The 25,772-nt window shown below is 37.9% G+C and overlaps 1 protein-coding gene across 1 annotated transcript in view; it reads left to right on the top strand.

Moving 5' to 3' along the window:
* Positions 1-25,772, top strand: part of MED12L (mediator complex subunit 12L) — a 350,111-nt gene that overhangs the window by 316,681 nt on the left and 7,658 nt on the right. Inside the window, exons 40-44 of the mRNA XM_019661307.1 lie at positions 2,396-2,446; positions 8,382-8,471; positions 10,044-10,273; positions 12,134-12,290; positions 15,002-15,088. Coding sequence (XP_019516852.1) covers positions 2,396-2,446; positions 8,382-8,471; positions 10,044-10,273; positions 12,134-12,290; positions 15,002-15,088 — 615 coding nt within the window. The remainder of the gene's footprint in view (positions 1-2,395; positions 2,447-8,381; positions 8,472-10,043; positions 10,274-12,133; positions 12,291-15,001; positions 15,089-25,772) is intronic.

Genomic DNA, 25,772 nt, shown 5'->3' with positions numbered 1-25,772 from the left:
AGAGGAAGATTTCTGACAGGGAACAGAAACAATGTGCTCAGTTATAGCTAGCGGGTACTGATAAGAACACTAGTTTATCACCCCGGGAGTAGGTGCCATCATTGTGTATCCAGATAAAGGCATGAGGTAACTTGAATGAAGGAACAGTGACTGAGTCAGAGCCTCCCAGAAGTGTTAGCTCCTTGGCTGAAGTGTAACTTCCTGAAAACCTGCCTCTTGGATTCATGAAACCCTTTTACATTGAGCAACCAACCTTTTTGTCCGGTGATTGATCTTCTGCCCTACGGATGTGGTATCACTTGGAACATCTCTTTCCTTCCTTTGCTGTCTCCCTCATGCTCACTCCTTGGAGTGCGTTTCATACATACAGACAAGAATAGAAAATAATATAGCAAACGCTAATGTACTTACCACCTAGCTTTATTAAAAATGTTCTGCCATATTTGCTCTAGATCAGTTTATGAAAAAAATAAGTCATTGCAGATATGGATAAGGCTTCTTATCTCCTTTCATTTCCCTTCTTACCTGCAAAGAATTTATATCATGAATTTAGTGCTTTTCTGTTTTGTGAATGTTTTATACTTGTACTATATATTTTTGCATCCATTTTGACATAAACATTATTATATAGTGTTACTTTCAGATTTGAGACTTTATATAATAGTGTCACACGTGTATTATTGTATTGTTTTGCAGCTTTTGTATTTTGACTAATTTTGAATTATATTGACTTTGTTACACTTCTATTCATTTGCTTCTCCTGGTTAGATGCTATTCCATTATGAATATTAACATTTATCCATCCCCCTGTTGATGGTCATTTAAGTTATTTCCAATTATTTCTTAATGTTAACAATGCTGCAGTAAACATTTTTGTACATTTCTTCTATACGTGTGGAGAGTTTTAGGGCATGTACTTGGAAGTGGAAATGCTAATTTGACATCTGAAGTGGTGATGTGTCCCGTGAGTGATAAATGAGTGTTTTCCTTTCTCCACATCCTCACCAACCCTTAGTATTGTCAGACCTTAATGCCAGCTATTCAAGTTCTCCCTTCTATAATTTTCCTGATTGTATAATTTGAGCGAATTTCAAAATACTTTGATTCTTATTTGATAAAGATGGGCAAAATAGTCTTATTGATAAACAAATCTTAGGTTTTGACAATTATCTTTAATTGTCTGATAGCATTTACTCAGCGAGTACAATTTATAAACATCTCAGTGACAAAATGAACTTAAGAGGACAAAAACAATGGACATAGTAAATATGTCCTAAACCATTTTATTTTGTGCTTTGGAAGGAAACCGTGTCCAGGGAAGTGGGTACTTTGCTTATTACTTATTACCTGGTATTTTTCTATTTATTTGAATGATGAGGAAGGTGCCCATTTTACTTGCTGAAATTGTGATTAGGCAACTAGATGATCTAGAAGAAGTGTACTAACCTTGATTTTATGAGAGGGGAGCAGATTTGTGTAGAGGGGTGAGAGTAGGCGGCTAATACCAAGGTGGTTGTTGTATCTGAAGACCAGTATACAGACACAGTGAATCATGTGCCTGCATTAAAATGGTGAGAATATGTAGTATTTGCTGGTGAAATTCCTCCTATAATTTCTAGTACTAAGTACTTAACTAAAGTACTTTTTCTAGTAGCATTGAGAATCCTTTGTCTCATCTCTGTCTCTAAAACTCAGTGAGTAGAAAATTTTTAGTGCTCAGACAAAATGTCACTTAGAATCCCTTTATAAAAATTATTAAACAAGGAAATTATTTACCTGAGAAATAGGAAAATTTCCCATGGATTTAGTTCCCTTTTTCTGACTCCGATTCCATGTTTGTGTGTAAACATTGGTGGCACTATAAATATTTATTGTCTATTTTGGTTGATTAGATGTGTGATGAACCTCATGCTCTATATTCATTTGCATTTACTGGGGCCAGAGCTACCTAATCACATCCTCCAACAATATATGACCTACTGGCTTGTTCCCTGAATGTCTTGTCCGTTTCACGTGACCCAAATGCCCTGAGCTGTCTCACTGCCTCTAGGCTGGGCTCCCTGTTGTTCACTGAGACGCCATCTCTTTGTTACAGGAAGTATCTGTGTGTGATCTCACCCCTAACTCTTTTGTGCTACCATTTAATCCCCAGGTTGTGCTATTCCATTATATGAATGTTACAGTATTATTTCTCAGTGTCCCAGCCCATGTGATATCGTTTGGCGTATAAATTAATTAATAAAACCCCTGTCGGCCTGGGTTTTCAAGTCTTGACTCTCTGAAACATTGTTTTAAAATGAACTGTTTCATATGTATTTTGGCTACCCACGTCATTAGACTAAAAAAAAATCTTATCTGTATTGTCTGCCGTTTTCTTGCTGTCCCCTTTCTGTAGGACTTCTGTAACTCTGCTGTCTCCCTTCTGGAAGACTTTGACAACATAATGGTAACACCCCTGCTGTCATTCCTTTTTCTTTCCTTTTTTTTTTAAGTAAACTTGTATAGCATTACTCTTTGAACATCAAAATGAGAAGCGGGTTATTCTTCTATAGTGGTAATAATGATAGTCTCCATTTCACTGTTATTCGCTCGGTTTATGTTTGAGACTGTAACACAAATTCATGAATGCATTGACCATGTTCGATTTGATGGGATTTATTTCTGACAGTGTTCCCCTTTGATTGCCTCATGATTTTCATCGTATATGTGTATGGTAGAGAAACCAGTGGACGTTCATCGCCTGGGCTTGGGAACATAGACCAGTTTGTGCCCCTTCATCTCAACCCCAGTTTTGAACCTCTCTTTCCAAGCTCTTGCTTCTCTCTGTGGTAACTCCCATCATCAGCAGAGGAACGCATGGCATGCTGACTCATAGGCCAATGCAAGATAATGAAAAATGTGGTTATGAAGCATACCCTTCTCATTACATCCCACTCACTGGCTAATCCAAAATTCTCAAAAGAACGCATCATTTCTATTTTCTTTCCTGTATGGAGAAGATGTTTTTTTGAGCATAGGTTTTGTGTATGCATGTCATAAGCCTTCACCTCTACTGCTTTGCCTGGGCTAGCTAAGAATGCATGTTTTGCATTAAATTACTTATAGGTTTCTGTATCAGGTAGCCAACTTACAACATAAACCCAAGAAGCATTAGAATAAAAAAGAGCACACATCTCAGATGTGAATGTAAGTCAACTTGTTTCACTGCCAATTTAATGGGTAACACTTTCTATACGTTGGTGAAAATATCCTTAACTGCATTATTCAAGCTTTGAAATATTTAGATTATTAACTACTTGTTATATAGGCAATTTCTTTAATAGTTATTTCAGCAAAGGAAAGTTTGGAGACTTTTCTGAAAAGAACCAATTTTTCTATCAATTTTTTTTGACACTTTGTGTTGTACAGAAAGCAGGTAAGGTTCTTACTTATTTAAAAAATTGAATTAAACATCAAATTTGAAACTATTTTGGAGGTAGCTTATTTGCTCTAAGGTATTTATTGTCAGATAATTATGTAATTCTGATAGAAAACAATTTGTACCAATCCACTGATCTCACTTTTTTAAAAGTAGACAAAATATTTTGTTTGTCGAATATTGAAAGTCAAGGTTCTATGATTTCTATATTCATTCAAATTAGTGGAAATGGAAGTGTGTGTATGTGTGTGTGTGTGTGTGTGTGTGTGTGTATGTGTGTGTGTATCTGCTTTCCTTTTCACCATTTTTATTTTCCTTTAATATTCTCTAATAGTAGAAATTTAATGAATGTATATACTCAACCAATCATATTATTTATGAACATGTGAATAGATTATATTGTAAAAGTTCATTATTGTATGAGGTATGTTTATTTTAGAATAAATCAGTTGGTTCCAGCAGTTAACCTTACTGTTAGTTGATTCCCAACCAATTTATCTTTGATGTGAAAGCTTTATAAAAGAATCAAGCATAACTGGTCAACAGAACCTCTTATAATTATAGAATTTTCTCTGTTTTCTGAATTAAAATACACCAGTAGGATATGATGGCTATAACTCCTGGTTCACACCATGTGTTTGAGCCTTGGGCACCATTACTCAGTACCTTCCAAACTAGTATCACAAATAAAACGCTTTTTGCTAGATGGCTTATAAACAGTACCCACTGGTTTTCATTGGGTGATTTTTGTTACTATTCCTAAATCAGCATTTTCAGAAACAGTCACAAAATCTGGCTGTGGTTTTTCCACTACATCTTGTTTCCCTACTTGTGACCGTAGACACTATTGAAAAATTACTAAATAGGGATTTGGGGGGTGGGAGGGAGAATATTGCTAGTAAATAAAGTGGATAGAAAATCCCTGATCCTGAAATGCTACTGATTTTAATGCTTACTGCCTGCTAGTTGGAGGTATAACCAATTCTCCTTTAAAAAGAGACCTTTACATTTGCACAGCTGACTGATTGTGAGCTACTGAAGAGAACAATACTCAGAATGAAAATTATGTTTGAAGATGATTTTTCAAAACTTTTTAACTTACTAGATGCATTTATTTCAAAAGGTGTTTGAGTTAACATATTTGAGCTCAGATACTTCTCTTGTCTGATTAAAAGCAAAGCAGTAAGAGAGAAAATTATTCTTTTAAAGGCCAGGAAAATGAGTCAGTATTGAACAGTACAGCTTTGTTAGAAGTTTTTACAAAGCCTAAATTTTTGAAAATGTAACGGAATAATACTTCTCACATAGAGTCAAGCTCAAGGCAAAGTGCATAAAAACAAACTAGAGAGACCACATTGAGCAGGTAGCAATGTAGAGGTGGGTCTGTGTAATTGTCAGAATTTCCCAGTGGAAGAACTTTTCATTAGTAACTGTAGCTCATTCCCTGAGCACATCTGAGTCCAGTACTGAGTGTAGGAGCTGGAGCCATTGCACAGACGTGTCTCATCTTCTCTCTCACTGATGTGCTTGCTCAAAATCATACGACACCTGGCTGGAAGCACATTCCATCAGAATCCAACCTCCTGAGCTTGAACTGTCCTTTACACCCATAAAAATATGAAGTTATTGCTGCCTCTGATGGTTCAGTTAAGCAGAATAAGTCAAGAGGGAGAAATTGAGCTACTATCCAGATAGCAATGCAGTCAGAAAGAAGAGATCATTAAAATGATTGATGTTAAAAATGATATTAAAAATGAGATTCCAGAACAAAACATGATACTAACAGATACGGGGCAGATGGAAAGCACTTGGTGAATTAACTTATACTGAACTACAGAGGGTGCTCAAAAAATGTAGACCCATTTTAAGAAAGGAAAACACTGTATTGAAATTGTAATACTCAATATATACCGATAACAAAAGATGAATACAAGTCATGTATACTCGTATACATTTTTTTGGCACCCCCGGTATATATCCTAATTTAGCTCTGGAAGTCTTAGTTAACAGATACACTAAAGTAAACCTTAGATTTTCCTCAACAGGTGTTTATTGAGCACTTACTATATACCAGACACAGTGCTAGGACCAATGAAAGCTAAATGAAATAAAACTTAGGAGGTTTTCCAAAAATGACAGATAAATGGGTTATGAATCACTAAGGTGATCGTGTGTCTCTCTTTGCCAGGCGTGCTCCTGCCTGGCACCTGGTGTCCTGACCTGGCCCAACTTGGATGATTAGTCCCTTTTGATTAAATGCAGCAAAACCATCCCCATCAATATGAAGAAACTTTTGATTAAATGCAGCAAAACCATCCCCATCAATATGAAGAAACTTGTACTGAATCTCAACCTTCAGTTTCCTTGCTTAGTCCCACATTATGGTTCTTGTTGAACATTTGTAAAATCTTTCAAGTTACTAAAGAACTTTTCTTTTTTAGTCTTTCCCCACCAAACTGAACTATTTGTACAAATTGAAATTAGTGTGTTCTTGACATTATTCTAGGAAAAACCAAAGAACAGTGGGAGGCCATTTCAGTTTGGTGGAAGAGACCAGGTATTTTTCAAAATAATCCGGGGCAACATCCGATAATAAAGCTATTGACAGAGCACTTGGAGAGTGCTAGCCAACTCGGGATGTTTGTGGTTGCCTCAGGGAGGACACTGCATAACTGAATTGTTGCCTTAAGTAGATGGTAGGAGGGAATATAATATGTTCACACATAAAAAGTTAACCTTTAGACAAAAATGGTTGAGAATGCATGAATTTTGGAGTGTAAAAACCGATTTGAAATTTTTGATCCTTTGCTCTTTCTTTTGAAGTTATAGTGAAGTTATAATTTTTCCTTGAATGTTAATTTTGTGACTTTTTAAAATGTAGAATAGTTTTTAATCCATATTTTTTTCAATCTACAGTCTCAACAGTTATTTGTCAATAAAAGAGTGTAGCCCAGTAACTCAGATACTTACCTGATTAGTATGCTAGTTTTTCCCTACATGTAAGTCACAGTTTCATAAATTTCTTCAAAAGCAGAGGAAGAGTAAAGAGTTAAAAAGATCTTTATACATCCACACATACAAATCACATCTTGTTTCCCTTCAAGCTAAAACAGGGCATGCATGGGTATTGTAGACTACTTATGGATGACAAGATTCTAACTCACATATAACAATTCATTTTTCTTCCTTTCTGTAAAAATGGTACTATGTATGTATTTGTCCCCATAAGGAAACACAACAATATGTTTCAGGGACCTCATCCGACACGGTCAGGGAACACTGATTTGAAGAGTAGCATTTAAAGGTCTAATTGATTTAATGACTCTTTGGCGTACTGTTCGGAGAATCAAAAGCCATTCAGATACTGTGGTTTCTCGTAGAGGAATTGGGTCTATTTATCTTAGACACAAGCAAATAGAGATGGAATTGCGCTTAGATTAATCAGCTCAAGGTGGTGGAAAGTAAGATTCTTGTTGAAGCTGTTCTATGCAGATACATAGTAAATACCGCCAGAAATTCATGTTTGGTTTGTGTATGGGTGAACAGTCACCTTAGGAAACACTGAAGTTTCTTAAATGCCCTCAAGTGATTTTATGTGGGGATCAAAGAAAGGGCTGCCCTGTCTGATGTATACATTTTAGTTCAATATCTCTTAACAAGTCTCAATAGAGAGTCTCCTTTTGGTTATTTTTGGGGGTGAGTTTAAGATGGTAAATGTCCTTAAATAATAAGCACCAAATGAGGTCTTAAATATTTTCATCCTTAATCCCACGTATAGAGGCATCTCTTTATTATGGAAAGAGCCCTGTGCTTTGGGGTCAGATTCACCTGCGTTCAGATAATGGCTTGGCCTGGCCTAGCTGAGCTCACCGAGCTGCTGAAGCCCTTTGAGCCTAGCTTTTCCTAGCTGAAGAAGATGGGAACGATGCTCTCGCCCTGCAGAGTTCCTGTGAGAAAATGGAAATAAGAGCCAGAAGCCCACTCCCTGGCATAGAGTAGATGTTTAATAATTATCGGCGTTCTCCCTCTTAACTAAATGTTTATCCCTTTTTTCTCCTTGCTAGAGATATTTAAACTATTTTCCAGGAACATTAAAATGCTTTATATGACTGTAATTTAGCAATTTTTAAAAATCTGTACATCTGATATAAAACAGTAGTAAACTATCCTAGGATAAACCGCATTCTTTATAATTAGTTAGGTCCTGAAGAAAACCTAAGAGTGGTCAGAAGCTAGGCCTCTTTCTGTGAGTCTTACTGCAAGCTTCCATGAGGTAGTTTCTGCCACCAAACCTAAAATGCATACCATTCTTATGAATATATTTTCCTAAGGCCAAAACATGTATTAAGATCGGTGAACAGATGTTCGTTGGTTTTATTTTATATTGTAGTTGATTAGAATTGTATTTGCTATTACTTTATAAATTGTTACTGATTTTATTTTAATTGATTATTAGAGTCATAGGAGATACCAAATTCATCCACTGGATAGCTAAATAAGCAATTTTCAGGGCACTATAAAAAAAACTTTATTCAAAAGTCATGGAATTTGTATGTGGCATTTGTCTGTGCAATGCCTTCCCCTTACGGGCACAGGATGGTGCGTCTCTGGTTGTGGATTTCACAATGAGGGACCCACGCCTTCACTCTGGAGGGCCATTTGTACCCGGGAGCATATGGGAATGCTACCTCAGAGCCGCTTATTGGCTACTATGGCTTGTATTTATGTCTGTGTTATCGTTGGTGACATCTGCAGTCTTCTTGGGAAGAAATAATAAGTTCAACAGCCTCTATACACATAAGAAATTGATGAGAAATCCAATTTAATGCAGTTTGGAAACCTGCAAGTTCTGTATTCACATAATGAGATTTGGTGTTGTGGGTTATATTGGGATTATTAGTCAGGAGCTCAAATCAAGCCCTTGCTGTTATGACCGAGAGTTGTCCTTGGCTTTGTTTTCCAGGGTCAGCCGGGGGACCAGGCTGCTCTCTTTGCTGCACAAGCACGGCCCTCCCCTCAGCTCCCCCAGTATCCAGGGCTGCAGCAAGCACAGGTACCCACATTTGTTTCATAGATGCTGCCCGGGTTTTTAATGCTCTTTATTTGAAGTGGGAAACCAAGTCAATAGGGTGTCAAGGCCCTTATGGGATCTAGAACTTAGTTACGTCTGCTTTCAGATTATAATTGACATTTCCAAAAAAGCATTACCAGTTAGTGTTGAACCAGTCTCAGGATTAATTAATTTAAGGAACATAACAACATTTTAGGAAATTCTTGAACTGAAAACAAAACTAAATTCAAACCTCTCTATTAATGATGCTTAGGAGCCCCAGAGTACTTCTGTTATAATATATATATATATAAGTTATCGTATTCAAAGATACTCAGAAAGGAGTCATGTAGAATAAGAAGATAATTGACCGTGGAATCAGACCTTGGCAAACTCCCTGGCCATTTACTAGCCGTGTAACATTGCGCACAATACTGAGTCTTGGTTTCCTTCTCTGTAAAGTAGAAGTGAGCGTGTGAGGATTTAAGACAACCTATGAAACTAAATGCTACACCAGATACACAGTGCTGCTCAGCCAATGGTAGACATGCCATAATGTAATGTAAATCTGGAGCCATTTTTTTTTCTAAGAATCTTGTTATTTATGTGTCCACATTCTTGACCCTATGCCCCTCCTAATCAGGAGCCAGAGGTGGATAAAATTCCTGGTTGGGGCTAGCAATTCATACCGTGTCCACAGCTGAAAGGAAAGCCAAGATTGGCCCTCAAGGGCTCTGAGCCCTCCCTGCAACCTGGATCCACCCACAGTGCCTGCTGCAAGTGCATTCTACATTAGTGTCTTCCAGGCAGAGCCATTAGACTGCATTCAACAATAGTAAACTATCCTCTTCTACTTTAATCGGCATTCTGTTCTATAAATTGTACGTAATGATCCAGCAGAACGTCAGGTCTTTTGTTTACATTAGATGTCAAGATTTAGAGAAACAGGTTCTTGTATATTAATACTGCATAGAAAAATGAAGTGTTCAGATAATTGGTGCAGTGCTGGGCTCGAGGGTATTGAATAGTCGCCAGTTACACCCTTACTCTCTGGGTAAGGTATTATTTATTACTTGGGTTTTTCTTTTTGTAACTGGTTAGTTACTGCAGGCACATTCATCAGATCCAAGGAGGTGTAGTCACATATCAGGGGAGTGTATGCCATTATTTTAATTTACATTGAGCCTGGGGGTAGCTTTTCTGACTAATTTTGCAAATGACATTAATGATGCTTGGAATCTGTTGAACATTGACGTCATCTATGCTTGAAAAGTATGGCTGCTTGTCTATAAAGAAATATGCCCTTCCTTCTCTCAGAATAAGCAACTGATTTTAACACTAATTTCTTAACCAAGTGAAGATTCTTTTTGATTTTTTTTAATTGCATTTTCTGGTAAATCATTTTTTAGCCAGTTCATTCTATCGCTTTAAGGCTAGCCTCTCTGCCCCCATGGTTGTCCTCTTCATATAAGAGCATTTGAGAGCAGTGGGGTTCTTTTTGCTCCATATATCTTAGCAACAGGAAAGCTGGTGGTAAATTGTAACACTGACTTGGTTCCTCCTGCCTGCCTGCAGACCATGCCCCAAGGCTACACGATGTATGGAACACAGATGCCTTTGCAGCAGACCCCACAGCAGCAGGTCGGCGGTGTGGTTCTGTCTCCCAGCTATAACTCCAGAACCTACCCAGCTGCGCATTCCAACCCAGCACTGATGGAAAGGCTCAGACAGATACAGCAGCAGCCGAGTGGTTACGTGCAGCAGCAGGCATCGCCGTACCTGCAGCCTTTGACGGGCTCTCAGAGGTGACCCATCTAGAAATAATGATTGCAATAGTAGACACTCATATTCTTCTCTTTGTTAGGCTTCTTCTAGGGCATGGCGCTTCATATTGTTTTGATGAACTTGTATATTTGCATTCTGTCACCTCATTTTTAGGAACACCCAGAGAGAGATTCAAAATGAGCAGTGGCCTATCTTGTTTATTTCACTCGAGGCCCCTACAGTTTGATTCGCATCTTCCATAGCACAGGTGTGATAGTTTTAGAAGATACCACTATATTGCCTCCAGTGTTCTTTCTTTTCCCCTTTTAAAAAAGGTTTTTTGGCTAAAAGTATCTAAGATTAAAAGATGTTGAATATGGTTAGCAGTACCTTACTAGCATCTCGACTGGAGTCGTAAAACCTATGACTGCGATGTTTGTGCATGATGCCCGAAAGAGTTTTGTTAAATTTTAGTTTCTACCTTTTCCACGTCAGAGATGGTTTGCAAAGCAGGATCAGAAAAGCCTTTTTTTCTAGTTCTTGTTTAGTCAGAGCCCTTAGATATAGTGTCTAATTGCATCGTCCATTACAGTAGCGGCCAACCACATGTGGCTATTTAAATTTAGACTAATTAAAATTATATTAAAACCTTGGTTCCTCAGTTACATTAGTCACATTTCAAGTGTTCAGGAGCCACATGGAGCCCATGGGGCCATCTTCGAAAGTTTGTGACTAGAGCAGTCACACACAGTTCGCCATGTTTGGAAGGGCCCCCGCTTGATTTAAAGCTCTTCTGCCACCCTCTTGCTAACTTTTAGTCAGAAAGTCCTGCAGTTTGTTTTGCACCGAGACCCAAAAATTAGGTAGCTGGTCCTGGTGGCCAGTGGTTATCTTATTGGACAGCACAAATGTGGAAAATTTCAGTCATCATAGAAAGTTCTGTTGGATGGCATTAATATAGAAGAATTAAGTTTCATGCAAAATTTTGTACTACAGTGAATAGCAGAGCAGCTTGGCTTCAGGTATTATCAATGGCTGCATGTCAACTCCACGTAATCACTGTTGGGAAAGTTGGCAGGGTTGTTGGTAGTACGTTTGGGAAAAGAAATTAGGAAAATATTCATTATACGGTGGGGTGCCAAAAAACTGTGTACAAGTGGACACTGATCAACGTTGCTTAAGCAGCATTTTGCCGTAATCAGAAGTGTCTGGACGCTGATAGTAACAACTTTGAGCACCTCTTGTAATTGTAGAAGTCAAACGTGACTTGTATTCATCTTTTATTATTGGTGACTATTGAGTATTACAATCTTAATAGTTTTTTCCTTTCTTAAAATGTATATACATTTTTTGGCACCTTCTGTGTTTATTATTTTTCTAATAAATGGCAGCATAGCATATTGCCTAAAAACCTGAACTGTAGAGCCCCAAAGTTCTGGATTGAGATGCCCCCTGTGCCATTTGCTGTCTGAATAATTTTGGAAAGTTATTTCTCTAGCTCTCTGTTCTCGTTTTTAGTGTGGGCATAGCAGAACTGCTGACCAACCTCTAAGGGCTGCTGTGGAGAGCCAATGAAATAACACGCTTCAGACTTTCACCACAGTGCCTAGTCCAGAGTAAACGCTCAATTGATGTCATTGGTTAATACATTTTTTAGAAAGTTATTTATATGTGATTGCAGTTTTACCTTAAGTAGTAAGCATGCTTATTGCCCTTTTCAAGTGATCCTGTCCATCCCTGGGAATCAAGATAATCTTAACCACCGGCCTTTATTGCATTCGAATTGTACAAGAAATGATCGAACCCAGTCGTTTCTCTAAATGTGTGTGATGTGCCAGTGGCACTGATTAAATGTGTGATGGACCACCTGCCCTGAAACCAGCTGTGTGATTCTTCACCAGACTCAACCATCAGTCCCTCCAGCAGAGCCCGCTGATGGGCGGAGGAATCGATGCCGTGCTGACGTCGGCACACCCAAACCTTCCCTCGGGGCCCCTTCCTCAGGACCCAATGAGACCCCGACAGCCACAGGTGCGACAGCAGCAGAGGTTCCTCCAGGTATGGGACTGGGTGCGAGGGCAGTGTGTGGTGGTGAGTCCTCAGCAGTCATGAGAAATAACAGGCGCTTTGGCCTTTAATTGCCAAGTTCCAAAGAATCCTGTGTGTTTGACACTAGAGACACTAGAAGCTCAATTGGTGTAATTCAGCTCCAACTTGCCAAGCATCTTTCTTTCTCTGGGTTCTACCAGGTCACAGGCAGGAGAGTGCGTTTTCCAGGGCGTCCTTCCCCATCCACCAAGGTTCAAGAGGGTCGCTGGATGCCTTTATTTTAACAGCGTAAGCCTCAGCTTACCCACTCATTATTTAACTAGAGGCCATGCAGTTTGAATAAAAAGGCTGTCCTAGAGGGATCTTTAATCCAAAAAGTTTTCTATAACACTTCTGGTCTAATTAGGCTGTGAAGCTGGCATTATATTGGTAGGATATTTGAAAGAGATATTTCATCTTGACTCTTGTTAGAATCCAGAGAGCTATCTTCAATTATTTGATAGAAATATTTGAGTCTCCTAGATAAAGGGTTCCTTCACTTGGCATATTCTGGCTTCTAGCTTCCTCATTTAAGAAATAGAGGCTAATATGTTTATCTGTTCCATTTGTCTTCACTATTCTCAAGCTTGTTCTATGTTATTGGATTGGAGATGGACTGATGAGTCTGTATAGTGGACTCAGCAATCCAGCTTGAGATGTACTGTCACTTATGTATTACTAAGAAAGAAAAAAACACCAAAAGGGAGAGTCTGGTAAAGTGGGGCTACCCAAGGGCTGTTCTCTTGGTGTGAGATCGATAAGAAGTAAACCTGCTGTATAGAAAGGAACAGCAAAGGAACTTGCATGTCTCCACCATGACACTGGATGGAGGGAAGGAAAAATCTCCACTGAGAATATAAACCACAAGCTCAAGTAGGTTTCAGGTCTGAATTCAGTGTGATCCAAAACATTCTGGTTGGCAATATCCCCAGGGGACAGACAGAAGACAACACAAATCCTCTAGAACTAGGCTTCCTAATTATAAGATACCATTAGTTATGAGGTACCATTAGTTGCATCCCGATTTTTACCTGTGAAAATGTGAAAAAAATTTGTATCACAAAAGTAATAACACACAGTAATTGGTTTGGGGGGAGTATGGCCTACCAAGGTCCAGTTCCACTTACTGTATAGATGTGATCTCCAACATGGTAAAAACCCCTCTAATTCTCATAAGTAAAATGAAAATAATTATAGGGCCTACCCCTAAGTGTATAGTGAGAAATAACTATGCAAGTAAAGCACTCATTTGTTAATATTACCATAAATATGACTATTAATACTTGTAGTGGTATTTTCTTAAAATAATTTTTTTCCAAATTCTGAAGATATGTTTCAGAACATCCTAGAACTGATATTTATATTTCCCTCTGTTTTAAAACTTCACATTTTCAAATCATTGTGGAAAGTTATTACATTCTTTGTTAATTGACTACTTTCTGTCTTACATTGGTGTTTTTTAAGGCTGCAAATTTTGAAAATCTTCTTTATTGGTTAATATGTACTTTTTTCCCCAATTGGCATAATATGTCCTTCTGATAATTTTTTCGTTATCTATTTTTGTAGATAAGTAAAAGTGATTTGTCTTTGCATCAGGATTATGCTTATTCCTTTTTAGGTAGTTGACTACGTCCATAGAGAAACAAATTAATATTTATAAAGTTGGGTTAATTTTTCTTGGAAAAGTTCACAGAATGCCAAATGGAGAATTGGCTTCATATTGTAATCACCACCGTGTTTCAAAACCAACTTGGGTTGTTCATGTTGGAAGTAACCCTGCCCAGACCTCTGATTGGATTCCAATTCATGATTGAGCGTTGTCACTTACTGAGAAATGCCCTCTGGCAATAGCTATTTATTACCTTACCCTAAAAGAGACAAACAAATTGGGGATAGTATACAAACCAAGCTGGAAAAAGCAAAAGGTGAAAAAAAGTTGGATGCTGTCATCATCAAGATGAAGTGTTTGGATGCAGGAAACTTGAACTGTCGTTGAGACAAACCACTATTAATATTTTCCTCTTTGTTCTCTGTTTCTTCTGTGACTTCAAAATGTTTCCCAAGAGTTATATATTTGAGACAACTTTGTCACAGACACGATTTTTTATTTTATGCTGGTAATTTATGCCATAATTTTCCACATCTACAACTTAAAAAAGAAAAATCTTCGAGTTCTTCAAAAACAACTCTTCCTTTCCTCCTCCTCCTCCTCCTTCTTCATTTCACCTTCCTCTTCCTTAAAAAAAAATAAATGATACTACCTGCAAGAGTTCCTCCAGATGACATAAGGAATGAAAAGGTAACTGCGGAGCAGTCTTTGTCTAACCTGGTAGTAGAAAGTAGGATAACACACGTGGAAGGACAAATGACACGAAAGGAGTTAAAACAGTAAGTACAGAGGATGCCCCTGGACAGTACAGGATGGCGTAGTTGGTGAATGCCATGACCACCAAAGGAAGTGATGCTCAGGGTCGGAGTGGTCCAAAAAGGCTTCATGGAGGAGCAGATTTAGCTCTTGCCCTTGAAAGATGAACAGTGTTTGACAAGGCAAAGATGGAGGAGGCAGGTGTATGTTATTTTTGTTGCCACAAAATAATTAAATAAAAGGTGCATGGGGGGAGAAGATTGGCATGATATTAGCCCCCTATATTTACGTGTCTAATCCTTTTCTTTCTTTCTAGATGCAGCAGCCCCCCCAGCCCCAGCAGCCCTCGCAGCCCCAGGGTCAGACCCTCAGTCTCCAAGCGATGCAGCCCCAGCAGCCTTTGGTAAGCCCTGGTGCTTTGGAAGCAAACAAGTGGGCATTTTCTTTAACATCTGGTTTCATTTTTCATGTCACACAGATTGTTAAAAATTGAAACAGCCTACATATACCCTAGCAATTTCCCCTAGAACTTGATCAGAGTAGGAGCATATTGTTGTAGCCAGTACATTTGTTTTCATAAAAAGATATAATAAATAAATATTTGGAGTTCAGTAGGTGTTACCATTGTTCCTCTTCAGGTTTTTTTCCGACATCTCTGTGGACTAAAATATTTCTATTTGGACACTAAGATTTTTTTTTCTAAATGATGTTAAAATGATAATTTACTATATGTCTATCTTTAGAAGATTATTTATGTTATTTTGAATTTTTACTAAAATCTAAAAAAAGCATGAGGGTGCTTTCTAAAATATTATCTTTACTGATGTAAAAGGAACACTGATTTCAGCAAGTTAGCATTTGCTGCCAGGATTTTCATGTAATTCATAATTGTAGAGTTTACTTCTCTAGCTCTGTAAATCAGATTTTGAAATGGTATGTATATAGCATCAGTCAACATTTTGCAAACCTCAGTAATTTACAACAGCCTTTACTTTCACAGATGCCATATCCCTGCTTTTTTATTTACTTACTATTTTTTTTAAATTGCCTCTTTTTTCTATTTACTTAAATAAACGTATTCTAGAAGGAAACATATCACTACCCTGGAAACATATCACTTGCTACATATTGGAAATATCTATAAAAATAAATACTTACTCTGAAGGTAACTCAGCAACATGAGTTTGTGCGTGAGTACCACCTGAGATGAGCTGGCTGCCGCACACATCTGACACTTTGGGCAACTGTGGTGTAGTCTCTTCCTCAGGACAGGGTTTGAAATGTGGATGGTTTCACAACATGTAGTGGAGAAGGAACAACATGGCCAGAGCTGTGGTGTCTTAGGAATCACAGTAGAGGTAGGTGGTAAAGGACTGATAATGCCCAAGCAGGGCTGCTATGGGAACATGGTCAACAGAGTAAGACGTCCCAAGTACATTTAACTAGGCTCCTCGTTGGCCAGTTTCATCTCCATTTTTAAGGAAATTCTTCTGTATCATGGATCTAGTTTTTTTTAGCTCTTTTTTTTTTTTTAATGTGTTGGTGACATTTATTGTAAGCCACCTTCACAATTCTTTTCAAGTAGAGGCAATATATAAACATTTACAGACTACCTATTTTATCAGCGGTGTATTAGCAGGAATTGGCTGACTTACTTAACAAATGTAGAAGGGAATCCTTTGGATGGATACTGCTAGCTGGCTCTAACGTCTCTCCTAAGAACAGGTTGTAACATTTTATTTTGAAATAATTTCAAACTAACAGAAGAGTTGCAAGAATAATACAAAGAATTGCCATAAATGCTTCACCTAGATTCACTAATTATTAACATTTTTCACATTTACTTTATCATTCTACACACACACACACACACACACACACACACACACACACACCGTTTTTTTCCTGATCTATACACTTGAGTAAATTGCACTCTTGCCCCTTCACTCCAAATACTTCAGTATGTATTTTCAAGAACAGGTATTTTCTTATAGAAACTTGGTACAACTATTAAAATCAGGAAATTGGTAATATTAATGGAATACAACAATCTATAGACATCTTTTGCAAATTGTACCAATTGCATCAATAATGTCCTTTAATGCAGGGTTTTTTCTGGTCTTGCATCACACTCTGCATTTAGCTTCCACATAGGTTACTCACTGTTAATCTTGAACGATTCTGCAGCCTTTTTTTTCCCCTTTGGTCTTCATAACATTGACATTTTTGAGGGTGTAGGATTTTGTAGAATGTTACTCAATTGGATTTGTCTAATGTTTCCTCATGATTAGATTCAGATTATGCATTTTTGGCAGGAATATCAGAGGTGAGGTCTTTTTCAGTGTATTACATTAGGATACACATTATTGGTGATATTACTTAAATCTCTTTGTGTGATCTCATAGAATTCCTAACTGTAAAGTTCCTGACTTTCCTTTTCTACTTAATAATTCATGGGGATGTTTGATACAATCTAATTGTACTCATCAGGTTTCACCCATTAGTGTAAGCATATATTAAATTAGTCTTGCCTAAATCCATTTTTACTATCATATGGGGAAAATGATGATTTGCTAACTCTGTTACTTTCTCTGCATTTACGAGTTGGTATTCTATTTTAAGGAATAGCTTTCCCTTTTTCCTTATTTGTCTCTACGTCTCTCCCTAAATTGTGTTTTAAATTTGAAGCCTAACATTTGACTCTTTGATTTTAAAATGTGCAGCTACCTGAGAAGACTTTTAACTTCTTCCTCCAACTTTCCCCAGGATTCTGGAGTTGTGTCTGACTTCAATTAGATTAAATTTGGCAGTTTAATAACTCACTTTCCACTAGGTATATTAGTATAATATATGAGGCACTAAAAAAAGCTTAAACTAGCCCTACTCTTTTGTTTCTGTATACAACAAAACATTCGGGGGTATTTTGACAGAAAGCCAACAAATAGAAATGATGTCATGTTGGTGGTTTGGAATATTTGATGTTGATCTGGCAAATCCGTAGCCTTTTTTTCTTTCTAACTTAAAACAAAGACTCCTTATGCTATAATGCTCATGTTAGCAGCACAGATTATTTCAGGAACTGGGGAAAATAACTGTAATGTAATTATACCTTTGCAGAGATTTAATGCACATTTCATAAATGAGCACTCAGCTAACAGTTATAAGGAACCCCATTAATTTCAGAAATGTAATTTCTTTGTCTAACCATTGCTAATAAGGAAATAGTTACATAATACCAACTTTAACAACAAAAAAAATAACTGTAGGATTGCTTTTATTACTTTTGAGTATATAACAGTATGGCATTGTACATTTTTAGATTTTTTTTAACATTTAAGTCATTGTGTAAATAAATATTTTACATATGAAATATGCACATATATGTGGCTTACAAATAAAATCTTATTCATTTAACCTATATATTTAAGTTGATATTGAAGCTATGTGTTTTATGTATTTAAAATCTATTTAATCACACAGATGTATAACTGCCATCCTAAGACTGTGTGAGTTCTACTTTTTAAAAAATGTTGACTTTAATTTGTAGGCACACAGCCTCATAAAACAATCATTTTAACCAAAAACTTGAATGGGATTGACATCTGTAATTAAGCAGACATTAAGTGTCTCAATTAGTCTTTCTCTTTGGCCTTTCATCTACCTATTGTTAAACATTAGTTGGTTTATTATATAATATGTGGGAAATATATAAAATTTTTAAGGGTATAAAATCAGTTGTTTTAAACAATCATGCCACATAAACACAGATGAATATTAATATCAAGTGCCTGAAATAGAATAGTTCTTTTGGGTAGCATTAAAAACAAAAACAAAAAAACAAACATTTGAACCTATCACAAAGTTGAATTTATAGGGCTGGGGCAGGATTTGTCTTTAAATTTCTTAATTATAATTTGAAGCCGAGGATCAGCTTATAGAGAATTGAAAGGAGACTCTATCCCCATGTCCCACTGGAATTAAAATATATCTAATACAAGGGAATTTAATATCTTTCTGCTCATCCAGTAGTTCCATAGATATTTAATAAATTTATTATGTGTGAAGAATATATGTCAAATTTATACAATTTTGACTTCGACAATATTGAAGGTTTTTCATGTACTAGGTTGTATTTCAACTCATTAGCTTAAAATATTTCCATCTCAGGGATTGAGTGGTTTTGTCAGAACATAGCACATGATTTTTCCTTGTTGTTTTTAAAGAAAGTAGTTTCCGAGAAACAAAAAAATTCCATTGCAGCAATCTTAATGGATAGTAAAATCTACACTAGACTTTTTATGGCTTTTTTATTTTAAGCTGAAGTCTCTTTAAAAGCTCCCTTGAGAAGCACAATGTCTTATTTTGATATTTAGAACACTATATTGCAATCTAGGCAGCAATTATTTTTACCAAGGCAGAAATATTGTGCCTGCCCTAAGCCTTAGGATAGGCTAGGAAATTTAAAATATCACTTAGAGAGGTAGATTTCAGATAATTTTAGAATTAGAAGTTACGGGGATGGTCAGTGACCCGGTTTTTACCTGATTGTTCATGATTGTAATGTTTTTTTTGAGCATACTTTTATTTAGCGTATTTATTTACATATGCTTTTAAGTTTGTTAATATAGTCCACATGCTTATAATTTTTAATAGCTGTGAAATCAGTCCATTATATTGTTCTGCTGTTAGTTTAACCACGCCACCTACTGTTATACATTTAGATTGTTTTCCAATTTCAAAAATAATACTCATCGGGATATTTTGATATATGTTCTATTCTTCTGTTTTTGGTCTTCTCACAATAAAAGAAAACCGGAGTATAAGAAAAAAGTTATCGCTAATTGTGTATCTATAGAACAGCAAAAGACCAAAGCCTCAGCAATATTAAAACATTTATATTTCTTTTTACCTTTTGGCATTGTTCCTTTTCTTATTAGTTCCACTAAGATTTATTATATGCCTTATAAATATATTTATTTACTTTTGTTATAAACGCCTCCAGCGGATCCAGTTCTTGTGCCTGGCCGGTGTGCTTCGTTCTTTGTTTCTTTCCTTGCTAGAGACAGAGCAGTAAGCTGGCTGTTGAAGAGAAGCGAGCCCTGACTCATTCAGGGTGCTGACTCACGCAGTCTCAGGGGAGAAGTGGCAGTGGTAACACAGCCACCACCCTCCCTGCATGACTTGCCCTCCACTGTCCGGTGACAGTCACGGTTTCATTCCCCACGTGCTTGTGCAGTACGTACAGTGGAGGCCCACACTCCGCCAGAGGCCGTGGAGCCCACTGCTGCAGTGCCACGCATGCTGTCTGCCACTGGGTGGCTTCGAACAGCTCTAGAAATGGGAAATAGTAGAAGAGCTATAGAGGGTGCATTGGTTTGCTAAGGTGGCTGTAACAAAGTACCACCCACTGGGCGGCTGAAGCAGCAGAAATGTATTGCCTCACTTTTCTGGAGGCTAGAACTCTAAGATCAAGGTGTCAGCAGGGCTGTTCCTTCTGAAGGCTGTGAGAGAGAAATGTGCTCATCTTTCCCCGAGCTCCTGGTGATTCATGGGCAACCTTTGGCATTCCTTGGCTCAGAGAAACATCGCCCTGATCTCTGCCTTCATCTTCTCATGGAAATTGTATTCAAATTTCCCTTTCTCATAAGGACACCAGTCATGTTGGACCAGGTCCTGCCCTAATGACCTCATTTTAACTTGATCACCTCTGTAAAGAACCTATCTCCAAATAAGGTCATATTCTGAGGTCCTGAGGGTAGGACGCCACCATATCTTTTAGCGGGAACATAATTCAACCCATAACAGAGATCAAGAAGAATATGAGAAGTTTAGGAAGCCGCGATGGGGGAGGGTGAATGCGGGGGACCTCGAAAGGCAGTAGGGTATGATTGACTGCTTTGTGACTCTGCCCTTGTCAGTCTGTTCACTGTTGGCAAGAGCAGCTGAGACATGGGGGACAGTGATTGTCAACACCCACGTAGGCAGGTTGGTCATCGCGATCAAAAGTGTACTTAGGAGTCAAAACTCACTTAGGATAGAAACGGGTGCTTTTTCAAAAAGTGTCATCAGAAAACAGCTTTTCTGTGAAAAGAGCAAGAAAGTGTAAGAAAAGCTCGTGCTTACAAATTAAATCTGGTGTTGGCTTAATATCAGTGCCTGTGTTGTCATTTGCTTACTTAAGTCACTTTTCTGTAAAAGAAGAGTTTCTGGAAAGATAGACTAGGTGCCCTCGCTGGAAAATTATATTTGGCCTCTCTAGTTTTGGCCTAAATTATAGTTCTTGACTTGAAAGCTACTTTTAAAGCTTATGAGTTGTTAGGATTAAATTAACTCTTAGCTAAATATGTTAACGGGCCGTGATTTTCTTTAAAGCTGCTTCAAGCTTTTAAGAAAATAATGTTTACCCATCCTGCCATGTCATTTCTTTTCATCTTAAGCTCAGGCTGTCCTAGTTGTGTGACCTGGAAAACACGCTAACAGAAAGCTTTAAAACGCTGGCTTTTTAAATTGACTCATCCTTCTGTCAGCATCACATTGAATAAATACAAGCCTTATATGCATAGTGGCAGAAATAGTTACTTAAACAATTGCATTAACTTTTAGTCAAAGATCACACATGAAACTGTCATATAATCTTCCTCCAAGCATTCTTATATTCCATTCAGAGTAACTGAGTTTTTCAGAATGCCTCTGGAATGTAGAAGTTGCCAGAAGAGATATGATTCCCCTTTTCAAAGGAAAGAAATGAGGCCCAGGGAAGTTTATTGAGCCATATTGCCTTTCTTTGCATGAATTTGGATTTGTTTTCTTTTCAAAGGGAAAGGAGATGTAATATTTACAAAAGGAAGTTGGAGAAGATATTTTCGGGAGATTTCTGTTAACAGGACAGATATATTTGATTTTTTTTTTCAATAAAAAAACTGCTGGTGTGCAGATCAGAAAAAAATTACCGCCTGCAAGTTGTTAGTTACCTGCAAGTAAAAGCACACTGAATGCTGTGAAATCCATCGGATGCAGGTCCTCTCTGGGGCTGCCGACCTGCCCGTGTATTTCTGTCCAGGCGCTCAGTGGAGGGGCCTGTGCAGTGCTGCAGTCTTCTCTGCCGAACTGGTCCTAGGAAGGATTGTGTAGTGCTCATCAGACCCTGAAACTGTCTGTGTACTCAGACAGTTGCCAGTGCAGGTTTGAAATAAATGTTGTCTTGGTGCTTTTGTTCCTTTGCCCACCAATAGCATGGTCACCAATAGTTCTTTTGCTCTCGTGAGAACCTCACAGCTGTCAGGAAGCAAGGACAGTGTTGTACTCACTTTTGTGAACCCAGAAAAGTGCCTGGATCTGGACGAGTATTGTTGAGTGACTTGTTGAATGTCATAGCAATGAAGGAAAAACTCCACACAGTATCCATAAAGAAAGAAAAGCATAGTTTAGGGAAGAAAGGACAACTAACTGACTCTGGGTGGTGAACACTCAATGTGATACATAAATGATGTATTCTAGAAATGGACACTTCAAACCTATATAATTTTCCTAACCATTGTCACCCCAATAAGTTTAATTTAAAAATACAAGGCAAGTCGTCTGAACACGCTAGGTCCAGCACTAGTTGAAAGGTTATGACAAGTCAGTGTGCTTGTGCTCCAAAAGGCGAGCCCAAAGAAGTCAGCTTTTCTGAGACAAAGCAAGATTCAATGACATTTATTTAAATAGAGAGTGCTAGTTAGTGATGCATTTTTCCCTTAGTAATGATTGAGCAGAAAAATTTAATGTTCTTGAAAAAAATGTGTGTTGTCAAAATAGACATTTAGGAATCAGAATACATCAAAATATATTTTAATGTATATTTTTTAGTTCAGCAGAGACCGTGTTTACTGGAAAGTGGCTATGCTTTGTGGCCTGTTATACCTGACACTCTCAACTCTGTGCTTTGTCTTGTGGCTACAGCAAGAGCCCAACACAGCTCCTGCCCCCAAGAAGGTCAAAATCCAGAATGCTTCAGAGAGAAGCAATTGTCATGTTACACCGTGTTTGATAATAAGGGTACAGGAGCAGTGATTCACTCTTCAAATGCCTGAGAGTGTAGGTGACAGCTTGAGCTGGTTTTTGAAGGCTGGGTCGTTTTAAGGAGAGTGCGGGGCAGGATGAATGAGGAGGAAGGGTATTCCAGGAGGATCAACATCTGCAAAGGCACAGAGGTGAGAGAAACCATGATCATCTCTTGGATGGATAGAGTCCAGAAAAATCTTTCCCTCTTCATTTAAGAAGGGGAAATTAAACTTACCTAGATTGTGACTTTTAGGACCTCTAGTAAACCTCAACTAACCTATTTATTGACGTGTTTGGGGAAGTTAGAAGTTCCACCTCACTACAGGGATGATTCCAAAACCTAGCCAAGCATCAGACCACCTGGGGGAACCATTTCAAAATACAGATTTTCCCCGGAAATTCTAATTCAGGAAGTTTGGGGAGGAGCGTAAGAGGATGACTCTTTAAATTTCCCCTGATGGTTTTGTGCTTCCTCAGACACATACAGGGTCCCATTTTTGTTTGTGTGTTTTTGTAGGAGGGGAGGAGTTCAGTGACTTGATTTGAAATACTCAAGCAGTGAGATTTCGGGGGGTGGGGGGAAGGAGTAGGTGTTCTAGGACCCTGCAGATTGCACGTGTGGTCTCTTGCCTGCTCATATCCATGTACAAATTAAAGCAAGTTAAAATTAGTATCAGGTGGCCTTGAGAGAAATAGATGCAGTGAAACACGATAACTAAGAAGACTAGACCATAGACCCATCCCACCACTTCCTTCCGGTCAGCCTAAGGGAGCGGATCCCAAATTTCTTGCCCTCAGAACCCCTTCATGTTCAAAACTTATGGACCCAATGAGCTTTTGTGTGTCTATCTGTATTTACTGTATTGGAAATTAATACAAATATTGACAGTATTTATTTGTTAATTTTAAAAACTCATTACATATGGACAGAAATAGCTTTTTTATGAAAAATAGGCATATATTTCAAAATAAAAAATTAGCAAGAGTGACATTGTTTTGCGTGTTTGAAAATTAATGTCTGAGTTAAGACATTCAGGTTGTTGCAATATCACATATTATGTAGCCTCTGAAAAACTGCATTGTAAACTCATGAGAGAATGAGAGTAAAAAAGCAAATTTCTTAGGTTATTATGAAAATGGTTTTGACCTTGTACCCCAATAGAGAGTCCTGGGGACCCCCAAGGGCTACCATCTCTTACGGCCACCCAGCAGACCACCTGCCACTCCCCAACATACATATACACCCACAAATGTACCTGTGTGTGTACACACACACACACACACACTCACACACACACACACACACACACACTAACTTTTCAGGTACCTAGTTACTGCCTTGGCTCTTCAAAACATAGAGTTTGGGAAGGTCACTATAGTGTTTCATTCTATATGTTACTGTCTTTGAAGCTGACTTTAAATGAACACAAAGGCAGCTTAAGTATGTGTTGAATGAACACATGTTATGTTTATGCACTGTGTACTTTAATCAGCTGATAAGTTAAAATTAGACACATTTTTTGCAGTCAGCCATTTAGAATTTGTGATTATTTCCAAATAAATTAATATTTTGAAGCTAATATTTCCAATTAAGGCTAGCACTAAATTGTGGCTAAGATCATGAGCTCTGGACCCAGAAAGCTTAGTCTGAATTCCAGCCCCAATATGTACTTACAGGAATCATGGACAAGTGTCTAAGCTCTCAGAGTCTGAGCTTCCTCAGTCTATAAAGTCACAATAGTAGCATTAAAAGTTCACAATTCCGAAATTCAAACACTGGTAAAAATGGAAATTTTGTTTATTATCCATAGAACAGCTAAACCTGACCTGAATTCATTTGGTAGCAAAAGCTGACATGAACAGACACGAAGCTCTTTTCATTTATTTTACCTGATATGATGGTTTATGTATTTTGCTTCAGATATGTAAACTGTTTGAGTGTGGAGTACTGTCCTAGATCTTGCTTGGTCTGTATAATATGACTGTTTCATAGTAAATCATACATGTATTGAATTCCAAACCACATCTGCCTCAGGACTCTGTCTGAGAGACTGAGGATGGGTATTACCATGTCAGGGTTCAATGGGCTACAGCAGGGGTTGGCAAACTTTTGAGACAAAAGAGCCAATCCTGTCCCTCACAACAATTTAAAAATTATTCGAGAGCCCTAAAACAAATGAAATCACCATTATGTGAATAATATCCTTTAAAAATTTTATAGATGAAACTATGATAGTTTCATTTTCATTTTCAATTTTACTTCAGAGCTACACGTACGTTCCCAAAGAGCCACATGTGGCTCGCGAGCTGCAGTTTGCCAACTTCTGGACTGCAGTATGCATACGGTGTCAGAACACTGCCTAGAGCGTAGAACCATTTTAACTTTTGTTAAACAAATAGGGTAATGTTTCCAAATAAGAATAGAAAACACTGAATAGAAAAACCACTTCTTTTTTTACAATTTCACATCAGTGAAAGGTAGATTTTTGTTTTCTTTTCCACCCTTGATTTGGGCAATAAGAATTGTAGACCAGAAACCTATGTAACTTTACTAACAATTGTCACCCCAATAAAAAAAAAAAACTCGAAAATGGCCTTCTTGGTATCAGGAAAAATAGTGACATTGGTAGAGATGTACCTTTCTTGTGATTAGGAAGGTCTGGAAATTGAAGGCAGTTCAGAGCTGGTCATTCTGTTTATGTTTCCTGAGCACCTACTGTGTGCCTAGCACTGCTGGATAGTAGGGATACGTTAGTAGATAAGACCAAGTCTTTTTTTTTTTTTTAAGATTTTTATTGGGAAATTGGGGAGATGGGAACAGTGCTGGGGAATTGGGGGAAGGGGAACAGACAAGTTGCTGTCGTTTTATTCTTCAGCCTAGTTGTGGAGGACGTTGCTTCACTGGCCCAAGTTGGCACCATCATTGCGTTCTTCCCGGGCGAGGCAGATCAGTCACCGGCTTCTGGCCGGCCGCTCACGCTGGCTGCTGGCTACACACGGTAGCCCATGGCAACCCACTGCCACAGGGGCTGCAGCCTATGCCG

This window comes from Hipposideros armiger, unplaced genomic scaffold, assembly GCF_001890085.2.
Source record: "Hipposideros armiger isolate ML-2016 unplaced genomic scaffold, ASM189008v1 scaffold_344, whole genome shotgun sequence".
Classification (NCBI taxonomy): Eukaryota; Metazoa; Chordata; class Mammalia; order Chiroptera; family Hipposideridae; genus Hipposideros; species Hipposideros armiger.
This window is presented reverse-complemented; position numbering and strand designations above follow the sequence as displayed.